At 52.3% G+C, this 11,256-nt stretch overlaps 1 protein-coding gene across 4 annotated transcripts in view; it reads right to left on the bottom strand.

Annotated features, from left to right (window-relative positions):
* Positions 1–2,286: 2,286 nt before the first annotated feature.
* Positions 2,287–11,256, bottom strand: part of SRGAP2 (SLIT-ROBO Rho GTPase activating protein 2) — a 250,476-nt gene continuing 241,506 nt past the window's right edge. For 2 of the 4 annotated variants that reach the window (XM_068986092.1, XM_068986093.1), the window contains exons 19-22: positions 10,779–10,959; positions 9,176–9,322; positions 5,199–5,523; positions 2,287–2,876 (exon numbers count right to left, since the gene is read on the bottom strand). In XM_068986092.1, the coding sequence (XP_068842193.1) occupies positions 2,493–2,876; positions 5,199–5,523; positions 9,176–9,322; positions 10,779–10,959 (1,037 nt within the window). In that variant the 3' untranslated portion in view covers positions 2,287–2,492. Of the gene's footprint in view, positions 2,877–4,456; positions 4,547–5,198; positions 5,524–9,175; positions 9,323–9,660; positions 10,039–10,778; positions 10,960–11,256 lie in introns of those variants that run through there. The other 2 variants (XM_068986094.1, XM_068986096.1) reach the window with 2 other exon arrangements.

Genomic DNA, 11,256 nt, shown 5'->3' with positions numbered 1-11,256 from the left:
CCGAGACCCTGGGTGGCCAGCTCTGCTTGGCTTTTCGGTGTAAAAATCACAGTGTGTAACCTCGATTCCAGTTGACTGCAATGAGCTCTGCTGAGAAGGACTCTCCTCCTGGGGTTCCTAGTCCTTGGGGCAGGACCATCTCGCCAGTGTCAGGAGCACCAGAGGGGGAAAGACAACTCAGTGCCCAGAGAGGGGGTAGCCGATGAGCACGCGCACACAGTCCAGTCCGTGATGCAGACCAGCAGATGGACCCTGACTGTGGGGATGGTGGACTCACGTCAGGTGCAGGGCTGAAAGAGACCTAAGGCAGGAGCAACAGAACAGGTCCAAGGTGTTGTCATTAAGGAAGTCTTGCCTTTTCTTTCTTAAGAGAAGGACGTGCCAGCAAAAGAGCAAAAGGGCAGGTATGGGCACCAATTTTGGCCAGTCGGATCAGAAGGAATGTCAAGGGAAGGGCGGGGTTTCATTTTCAGCAAGGAGACAGATCCTTGGCTATGAAAGCCCTCTGTTGGCTCAGGGCCTGCATAAGTTCTGGTGACAGACAAGGACAGGCCACCACACAGAGCAAAGAAGCTGAGGATCCAGAGGACTGTGGGTTGCCTCTCACAGGCTGACACACTCACTGAAAGAGCGCTCCATCTTTCCATCCTGGCCTGTGGGATGATTTTCCTGATGCTGCAGGCTACTTTTCTAACTGGCAACTTTCCATAGAGCTCCTCTCTTCCTTCATGCTGAAGGCGGAAAACCCTACCGCTTTTCATAGAGATGACTACCAGCTTCCAAATGTTAATTTGAAAAGGATCTTTTAGGCCAAAGTTAAGACAATTTAGATTTTCCTATCTGAATGGCAACCCAGTATCTTTCCCAAACTGTGAAAAACAAGGCAAAAAGCACAGTTTTAAACACCAGAAAACAAAGAAGAGGAATGGGTTTCAGCTTTAACTCAAGTAGTCGTCTGAGACCCATGAGCCTGGGGTGTGCCCATCCCTAGCTCTGGTCTCCCTGGGACAGCATGCTGCTGGGAGAGCTGCGGGAGCTGGGACTGTGGGCACCAGATCTGGGGAGTGATTATAGCAGACGCGATTTTTGCTTTTTGGAGGAGAACCATAAAGGCCAAAGGGAGTCCAGAAGAGTCAGCATCCAATTTTTGATTTTCTTAGATTCAGGCCTTGGAAAGACTTTAAAGCTCATGGGGCCAGAGTTCTCTTAGTGTCCTTGTCCAGATAAACAGAGATCAGTTTTAAGGGGCTCTGTGTCTCTTTAATCTAACTAAGGCTCCCTAAGCCCCACTGGTCCCAACTAGGCGGTAAACTTAGAATAAATTTTCATTTGGGAATGATTTTAGGATTAGCAAAGCTGAATTTAATTTTTAATAGGATAATAAATCTTATGTCTTAAGTACCCAAAAAAGTGAGAGGAAGGACCCATTTCTTACCTTTTCCAAACCTGCCACAAATACAATAAAACTGTCTTAAGACTCTTTACCCTAAAAGGAACCAACTATAAAACTGTCTTATACAGGAAAATGTCTTAAATGGAAAATGGTCCATCAGAGACAAAGATAGGACCCCAAGAAATGTCTATACATTCAGAAAAACTTTAGAAGTTCCTTAATAAGATTGGGTTGTAGTTCCAGAGAATGGAGGAGAGCAAAAGCAAACACCAATGACCAATTCACACCAATAGAAAAAAGACAGAGAGAAACTGCCAAGCCCAGACAGTTTACAGGATCGAGTTCCATCCTGCTAAATTTCGTATGGTGGAGAGATTGCAAAGGCTAGGTTCTCTGGCCCAAACAGAATGAGATTTGTAACGGAAACAGAGACCCCTGGTGGCTCCTGTGTGAACTGCCACAATAACTTACAAAGAGGCGGTCTATCTAGGACCAGGGGAGGCTACACATGCCAGAGCCTAGAAAAATCTACTTGTGTGTGTGTGCGTGCGTGTGTGTGTGTGCGTGTGTGTGTGTGTGCGTCTGTGTGTGTGTGCTTGTCTGTGTGTGTGTAAAACGGAGCATGGACGGTACATGACCCTCTATTGTGTGTGTGTGTGTGCGTGTGCGTGTAAAACGGAGCATGGACTGTACATGACCCTCTATAACCAGTACCCAATACAAGACGCCACCGAGAGCCGCTGCGGGCGGCCAGCGTCTGGTCAGGCGTCCCGTGCGTCCGCGGGGCTTGAGCTGCGAGCCCAGGGCCCGAGCGGCGCCCTGCCAGACTTCACAGTGACTGCCGGCGGACAGATCCAGCTCCGGCTAACCTAAGGACTGCACGTACTGTAGCTGGCTGGGTCACCACGACTGGGGGCAGCAGGGGGCCGGGGGCAGGGCGATAACGAGGGCTTCATTCTCAAGGTTTTGGGTGACGGGAAGGCAAGAACAACTTAGAACCTAAGTTTCAACTGGAGTCCCCAAGCTAGTTAAATAGGAAGGTTTTTAATAACAGTCAGTCCCTCTAGTCCCCTTGTCTAGGATAATTAAATTATGCCCCTCAGACAGTACAAGACTTGTCAGTGGACTGTGCGGAGGCGGAGGAGTTGACGCCGGGGCTGGGCGCGTTCGTTTTGGGGAAGACGGCGGGCTTGGGCCGCGTGGCCGGAGGCTTGACGGGCGCCGCCATCTTGACAGACTTGACGGGCCGGAAGGCGCAGGCGATGTCCCCCGCCGTGCTGGCGCTGCGCTGGAAGGCGGGCTCGGGGTCCTTGAGGAGCTGGGTGTGCAGGGGGCTGGAGGGCTCCGAAGTGGGGGCCACCACGGGGGAGGTCTTGAGGGGCTCCAAGGTGTCCAGAACCACGTCCGGGGTGTGCTTGACGCTGCTCTGCCGCTCCAGCTCCCGCAGCTCATTCAGCGCAGAGTTCATGGTCGCCTCAATATCCTGCGGAGGGGAAGGGAGCGCAGGTGAGGCTCAGGGGGAGAGAAGCCCCCCGCCAAGGTCCTGTTCCAACAACGGGGGCCGAATCGTGGAGAAATCACCTGCAAGGAGATGTCCGGATGATTTTATCCGGCCCAAACCCCTTACCGTGTGGGTGTTCAGATGGGAGGGAAGGACCTTCATTTCATGATGTTTTTCTTCCCTCTAGACAGAGTGGTTGAGATCCTTTTTAAATTCAGCCCTCAGGTTTTACACACATGCACTGATGTTATCTCTGGATGTTTTTGGTTTTTGTTTGTTCGCTAAGTCATATCTGACTCTTCTGCAACTTTTGCAACCCCATGGACTAGAGCCCAGCAGGCCCCTCTGTCCCTGGAATTTCCCAGGCAAGAATACTGGAGTGGGCTCCCATTTCTTTCTCCAGGGGATCTTCCTGACCCAAGGATGGAACCCATGTCTCCTGCTTGGCAGGCAGATTCTGTGCTATTGAGCCACCTGGATGAGATGACATGTAATCCAGCAGGGAGAGGAAAGGTGGATGAATTAGGAGTGGCCACGAGTTTGGTCCTGAGTACATGGGATTCACTATCCATGGGGTGCATATTCTACTTGTGCTTGAAACTGTACATAATAAGGATTTAAAAAAAAAAAAGTGGTAGAGATGAAGTATGATCTTTGTTATCTTGGACTTTAAAGGCCAAAGGTTATGAGGGTTAGTTCTTCCTCCTCAAGGGCTGAGGGACGGTTCAAGAGCCCTGGCCCCGAGGATTCATCAGGACACTCCCCAACTCCCACCCTGGCCCACCCAACCCCATGAGAGTGTCCATCTTGATGAAGCCATTTCCTTCCACCCATCACCATGGGAGGGGACCAAGGAGTGACCAGGAGGGGGAGCCAGAGCCCGCACAGGCCAATCTCCATCAGGTCACTACTCCAGATAGGAAACAGCAGCCTTAGCTCAGGGGCTCAAGGCAGAACCAAAGACCCTTTGTATGCAGCCAGCTGCCTCCCAGGAAGACCTCCCAGCTCTCTCCGCTTCTCTCCACACACTCTGTCTGGCACCCCTGAACAACCACACGACTCCTCCCTTGGGATTAAAGTCACATGCAAAAGTTTTAAGCAAAGACCTATAGGGTGATCCATGCTTTCTGTTGACAGTGGTTCAATTTCACTCATTCCTCCAATGCTCTCAAACCTTAAAATTGTTCAGAAAGAACTCTGTCTCCCTCCTTGGTCCTGTTCTGCAGCTAGAGTTATCTATGTAGCTATCCCGGATATGTAGCTATTCTGACATTCCTAACACCTGGCCAAAGAGGGAGCTGGAAGGATTCCTGGAGTGCAAGGCAGAGTACAGCCAAGAGCTTAAGGGGGGACATAGAAACAGAAGGCTAGCCAAGCAAGACATCTCAGACCCGTAGCTTAATACTGTGCTTGCTAGGCATACCCTCCCTAAGCAGAGCACCACAATTAAGCCAATAGAGACCATGCCCGGTCTCTATTGCCCCCTGGAAGTTGGGGTGAGGGGACTCTCAACTCGGTTGAGACAAAAAAGGCCAGCAGTGAGCCCTTAGTTCCTACCTGGTCTAATGAAAGTTATAGAGTTGGGAGAGACGTCTGAGTGAACTGCTTGGAGTGGCCCCGAGAGTCGGATTTTTAGAGGTGGGGCTGGATCTCTAATAATTTCATGGAAAACAGAGATTTGTCAGTGTGATGCATACACGGACGGAAGACCCTGTAACCAGGGGGCTCATCTCCACTGTCTCTGGAAGCCTGGGCTGGAAACCTTTCTGGTACCCAAGTCCCCGGTGGCAGAGTAATCTGGGTCCTTCACAACCAGGAGCAGATTGTTGATTGGTCATTGGTCTATCACTAGGAACAAGGGACTAGCCTCAGGGATGATGAGGATGGCACACTGATATGGAAAGGTGGCCAGAACCACCTCTCAGTCTCACCACTCGGGCAATTTCACCGAAATCTACCAGGGTCTCAAGACTCAAAACTTGGGCTGAATGGGCTCCATCAGAAATTCTCCATCTGTAACTACTAGCTTTAAAAATTACAACAAGCTTGCAAATAGCCCATGTATGAGCAAGAAACATGCATTCTTTTATTCTGTCTTTGAATTCTTTCTGGGGAGAGAGGGGTCGACGGATTTCTTGGAAAGTCCTGTTATTAGGTCTAGATGTCCCACAGAGCCTGAACTCAGCGTATAATGTGCAGGGCACATTTCTGTCTCAAGTCTCGTCGTCATGAGCGTGGATGACACTAAGCAGCAGTGGGGAGAGTAGACGCATGATACCCATTTGCCCATGAGCCCCCAGTTACCTGTGCAATGACCTCAGGGTCCATGGGCCGGTGGTTATTGAAGCTTTTTGACCTTCCTGCTGTCACCGTCTTCCGGATCTGTGGACTGTCCAGCCGATTCTTTAGTGACGAGTGGCGGCTGATGGAGTTGAGGCTTCCATGCCCACTGATGGAACACTTATCCGGCCCTTCCTTGGGGAGGCTCTGGCTCAGGATGGGCTGGGAAGATGGGCGGCAGCTAGCCCCCACCCCCGGGGAGGCGGAATCAGTCAGGGAACTGCTCAGCCCATGGCCATCGCTCCGAAATGTTTTCCGGATGCTCCCAGATTCTGGCCGCTTCCTTTGCCTTCAATGACAGACAGAGAGGGCAGTGTCATCAGGGAGCTCTGGCTCCGAGGAAGCCAGGATGAGCGAGACAGAGGCAGGCGTGGGACCCAGGGACTCCGGGGAGGAGAGGACACAAAGCATGCCTCTCTCGTTTCACCTTCCCTGCTTTCTCTGGGTCCGTCCGCCTGCCACCCCTGGCCTGGGCAAAGGAGAAACGGATACTTACTTGGTGCTCATGGGCTTTGAGTTCTTGAGATGTAAGGTGCTGTCAGAAGAAGCGTCTGATTAAGTCAGAGTTTCTAATGGGAGGCAGACTTATGGAAAGGCACCCTCTGTTAACTGCTTTGAGTGGAAACCAGGCCCCAGATAGGGAAAAAAGTCTCACCATTACCAAGGAGATAGGAAACTGATGGTAAAGTTGACTTTCCCAAATTTTAGCGTGTTTCTTAGTCCACTGATGAGACTGTAATTGTTTTGGGCTTTGGCAAGAGGCTGCTGTTGCTTACTCTGTAGATATGGAATGGAGTATTTTTCAAGAGGCGGCAATACTACAGAGATCGGGCCACATTTGTGCATCTTCTAGGAGGGAAATACATCCATGGACCCTAAGTCACCCAGCACTGGGCTGAACCCAGGCTCTGAGTCAGTTTGTTTCAGCCCACTAACACTCTCAGACGAAATGGTTTGGTAGAATCATACTCATACGGGTGTTGCCTGCTGCTGAGTAATTTCATTATCTCTTGGAATCAGATTTAAAGAGGCTAAAGTAAGAGGCTATGCGACTTTTGGTTTGAGATGGCCACTGGGCAGCTCTGATCTTGAATCTACTAAGGGCCACTGAGGCTGAGGTGGGAGCTGGGGATGGAAGAAGGGAAGGGCCAGCATGGCAGGCCCTGAAGATCAGGAGCTAGTCCTTGGGGCAGGACCAGGATTCCAGCCCGTCCTGGTCCTGTTCACCAGGGGGTCTTCCGTGTCATAAACCCCTGGGCCTGGCTGGGATCCGGCACATTGTAGCCACTCATGAAGTTGCCTGCCTCAGTAGCTTTAGCCTTGGGGGTCAGCCACTCGAGTGTATAAAGAATGTCCTCAGAGTCTTATAAGGTCCAGGTGAAATGACTTTTCTTCCTCTGCAAAGTCTTCTCTGGCACCCACCCCCATTGACAGGCAGACTCGATCCCTCTCAATTCTGTTCCTTCAGGGCATCTCTGGAACCACTTTTTAGTTACCTGTCTGTATGGTGTTCACCTTGCGAGATAGAGAGCTCCGAGGGCAGAAAGAGAGAAAAAGTTTGAAAGTGAAGTCACTTAGTCGTGTCTGACTCTTTGCCACCCCATGGACTGTAGCCTACCACACTCCTCCGTCCATGGGATTTTCCAGGCAAAAGTACGGGAGTGGGTTGCCATTTCCTTCTTCAGAGGATATTCCCAACCCAGGGATCGAACCTGGGTCTCCCGCATTGTAGGCAGACGCTTTACCATCTGAGCGAGGGCAGGGAACATCTTACTCCTCTCTGAATGACTTGGCACAGCAGCAGGTGCTCGATAAATGTGTGGAGTTGAAATGAAAGGCCACACCTGAATAACTCTTTGCTGATTTCCTCTTCCCACTTGAGGAGGGCTGACTCACAAGGCCAAAACTGCTGAGGAGGCAGACATAGGGAGCGGCTGGTGTGGGCCAGGCCCCCAGGATGTAAAGAGAGGGAGACAGCGTTCCTGGTTTCAAGGGATCTGAGTCCAGCTTGAGTCCTGAGATTGCTTTGGGAATACAGAATAAGGGTACCTAACTCAGCCCTGAGGAATTCAGGGGTGTCAGAAAGGCTTCCCCAAAGAGCTCAATCATCAGACTGAGTCCTGAAGAGGGAGAAGAATCGACCAGGTGAGGAGACAGCAGACGTGAAGGCCCAGGGGTGACAGAGAACCCAGGGCAGTCAGGAGAGAAGGAGCATGGGGGGAGAGCTGAGTGGGGTGGGAGGCACGGCTGAATCAGTCCGCAGGGCAAGGTGTGCCGGGGAACCGCTGCTTACCCCCGACCAGTGGGTAGTCTGGGCAGACCACGTCCTCCAAGAGCCCATCCTGATAGCCCAACCAAGGAGCTCACAGGAGCTCTGCCAGACGTTCATCTGTTGACTATTCTGGCTACTACTCTCTACGATTCCTTTGTACAAATGGCAACAAATATATGACAGCTTAAAAATATGTACCCAACTAATTAGCTAACTCTCCCTCCACCGATCTTGCCTTGGTTTCTGGGTTAATTATAAGTTTACAACCTTATGATTATAGGCTTATAATTAACACAGACTTGTAAATAAGGAAGAAAATGCAATCAGCCCACAGTTAACATTTTACTGGCTGGCCCTCCCAAAGGGTATGAAGCTGGAGGGAAATGAATAAAATCCTCAGTCTTTTTTACCAGTCTGATTTAAATTAGAACTATACTGGCTAAGTGAGCTGAATCAGCTACTTTACTAAGAAGAGGGTGAAAGAGCCACGTGCCCCAAACACTCCCCCTGCTACCGTCTGGTTGGAATAAAGCCAAGAGATCTGGGCGACCTGGTGCAGTTTAAAAACAACAAGCATCTTTTATTCTCCTTCCAGTTTCAGTATCCAGAGGCTACGGTTAACAGGTTTTCAATGTGCAAATCATTTTATTCCTCCAAAGCCAGAGGGGAATAAAAGCTGTACATCATCTCCAATCCATATTCATCGGGAGCGCCCTGGGGCTTGTCATCCTGCTGGCACTGGGCCAGGTTTCAGGGTCTGGCGGAAAGAGGTCTGTAGGCTTTGGGACTTGGTGTCTGGCCCCTTGAGATGAGATTAGTTCTCCAATAACCTGAATGTCTCTAGGGGAGGCAGCAGCACACGGGCGTGGAATCCCTCTAGATGGCCAGATCGGGCGCGAGTGGAGTAAAAACCCCAGGATGTTGCTAACAGCCACAGTGAAAGCCGGGGGCCAGAGTTACGAGCCTGCTGGACGGAAGTGGGCATCTACACAAGGATGGCAGGGCAGGATCGTACACTGGCTAAAGCGGTAGGGGAAAATGGCAAGTTGTTTCTTCTGGGGTGAAAGGGCATGAGGAAAGGGAGCTGGGGTTAGACAATGGATGAAGATCCCAGGACGGAGCTTTCCGTGGGCGGTGGGGAGTGGTCTCCCTTCCTCCAGGGGAGGGAATGCAGGATGAGGGAGAAACAGGGAGAAACAGACACACGGTAAAATAAACCACTGGGGGTAACGTGAACCTGGCTGAAGACACATGAGACTTTGGATTTTTGAACAGACAGGGCCAAGGAAGACGTCAGACTATTATTTGAGTCAAAACTGAAAACGAGAAGGCACCTCTGAGAACCAGCACAAAACTAAGCTGCGTGAAGTGACTGCAGCTTTGGCCAGAGTTTTAGCAGTCAGACGGCCAGGAAGGTCTGAGCCGCTTCGGGGACAGTAGGGTGCACCCAGTCCTCAGGGTGGCGGCCGCACGCTGGGCCTGCGGACGGGGTCTGCGGACGTCTCCTCGGCCCTGTCTGCCCTGCAGCAGCCGCGGGCACATGCAAGCGGTCAGGTGGGCAGCAGGGGCCCTACGCACAGCACAGGCATGGAGGGGGCGGTTAGGCCAGAGGGTGAGGCTGGGTGTCGCAAGTCATTCAGGGGAGCAGAAAATGAAAAGCAGAGCTTACTTGTTGATGTTTGCAAGATAAATATCGGCTACATGACCCCCACTGGGACAGCTGGCCCCCGCTCTGGCTGTCACCTTTTCTTCAGGTGGCTCAGAAATGACCTCAATCTCAGACTTGGGGCTGGACCTCTCCACGACACCGTCCTCGCTGGGGCAGGAGGGGCAGGCAGGCAGGGAGGAGGGGAAAACAACAACAACACAAAAAGCAGTGTTAAATCGGCAAGATGGCCCCCCAACACACACGCGACCCCGCAACGGCTCTGAGGCAGCAGCGACGCCTGGCTGGGCTCGGGGAGCGGAGGCAAGGGGAGCTACGGGCCTCTGGAGGGTCGCTTAAATACAAATAAATAATCCTGCCGAGTCCTGTGGGGTCCTCAGCTCCTCCGGAAAGCTTGGCTAGGGGACACCTGGATTCGCGGCATCTGCCTTCTACCCCTCGCTGCTCTCCTGGGGCCGCGGTGCTGGGGCCACCTCCTGCAGGTTGCGGTTTATGTGCTCAGGTCCCGAGCAGCGCTGGGGAGGGACAGTCAGCTCTGCCGCGGCTCTGGAGGTGCCGGCGTTGAGGCAGGACCCCGCCACACTCTGTCGTAGCGCATCCAGCCCCGCTTAGAGCGTCCAAGCTGGTCCCACTTCTCGCCACTGCTCTCCCGGCCCCTCTGGCTACTGATGACAAAGAAAGCCCCTTCTCCCCCACAATTCATCTTCTCTCAGTCCTGCGGTGAAGTCATAATGCTAAATTTGGGAGGGTCCTGTCCGCGCACAGATGGCCACCAGGTGTGCGATGTTATCAACAGGGAGAGGACTTCCCCGCAGAGCGAGCCGGGGAGAGGCTTGGGAGGGCGCAGACTCATTCAGGATATCAACCTTTAAAAAATAATATTAAGGGGAGGACTAAAAACACTGACAGCATCGCAGCCAAGGGGAGTTGGGGGCAGAGGCGGGGCGCTGGGCAGGGGGCAGGTCTGGGGGGCCACGGGGAAAAGCCTTCCTGATGGGGAGACACGGCTTCAGAGAGTGGGACTCCACAGACAGCCCACGCAAGGAAGTCTGTCTGCGATTGGCCCACGGCCCTCGGCTCCCTGGCATTCCTCCCCGTCCTCTCCCCCGTCTTTCCCCAAGTCAACCTCATTAAATGAACTGGGTTATTTCTACAAAGCTGCTTACGCTACATTTCTACTAGAAAATAGGCTCAACATTTTCATTTACAAGTGGACAAGTGCCATCAGTGACCCAACAGGTTGGGGTGAACACGATTGTTTTTAAAAAAGGAAAGAGAAATCAAAACGTTTTCCCAACCTGATCGTTCCAGAAAGGAACTGTAAGTGGTCAAATAATTAGCCTTAATTATCACTCATCAGGTATAAATGTGGATGAGCATGGGCTGGGGGAGGTGGAGGTGTGGCTGGTGGAGGAATGGAGTGGAGAGACTGAAAACAATTCTCCACCTCTCTGACTCTGGGCACCTTCCCAAGGAAGAGCAGCACTTGCAGACTGTGCTGGGGCCCCTAGGGGCTGGCCTCCCTCATCCTCCTGGGCTTCAGAAGTAAGGACTCACTCCCACAGGGCGGCCAGGGGCCCCTAAGGGTGCAGGGCGTCGTACGTACGTGTCTTGGACCACGATGTACTGATGGGGAATGAGACCGTCGATGCCGTTGTGCCGGCCTTCCCACCAGTCGTCGGAAGCCCGCTGGTAAAGCAGCAAAGATGCCCCCTTCTTGAAGGACAGCTCTCGGGCCGTGCGGCCCACGTAGTCAAACTTGGCAATGGCCTCGATGGGCTCACACTCTGAGAGGGGTGGAGAGAAGGAAACACAGGCTGCTGGGACTCACACTCGGCAACTGGGTGGAAGAGCCCAGTTAGCTGAACTCACAGTGGTGGGAAGATAAGCTGGTGTGAGAATAAGTCACGGATGATATACAATAGCCAGCAATTCCTGAGCAGATGGTGCAAACCCCTGAAAGCACTCACATGCCCTTCCCTGCCCTTGCTCCTGCTGCTCGCTCCACCTGGAATCCCTCTTTCTCTCTCACCTGCCTGATGAAACATACTGAATTACAACTCAAACATCACTTGCTTCCTCGA

Source organism: Capricornis sumatraensis, chromosome 14 (genome assembly GCF_032405125.1).
Source record: "Capricornis sumatraensis isolate serow.1 chromosome 14, serow.2, whole genome shotgun sequence".
Lineage (NCBI taxonomy): Eukaryota > Metazoa > Chordata > Mammalia > Artiodactyla > Bovidae > Capricornis > Capricornis sumatraensis.
Note: the sequence above shows the minus strand (reverse complement) of the source record. Positions and strands in the feature narration are given on the sequence as shown.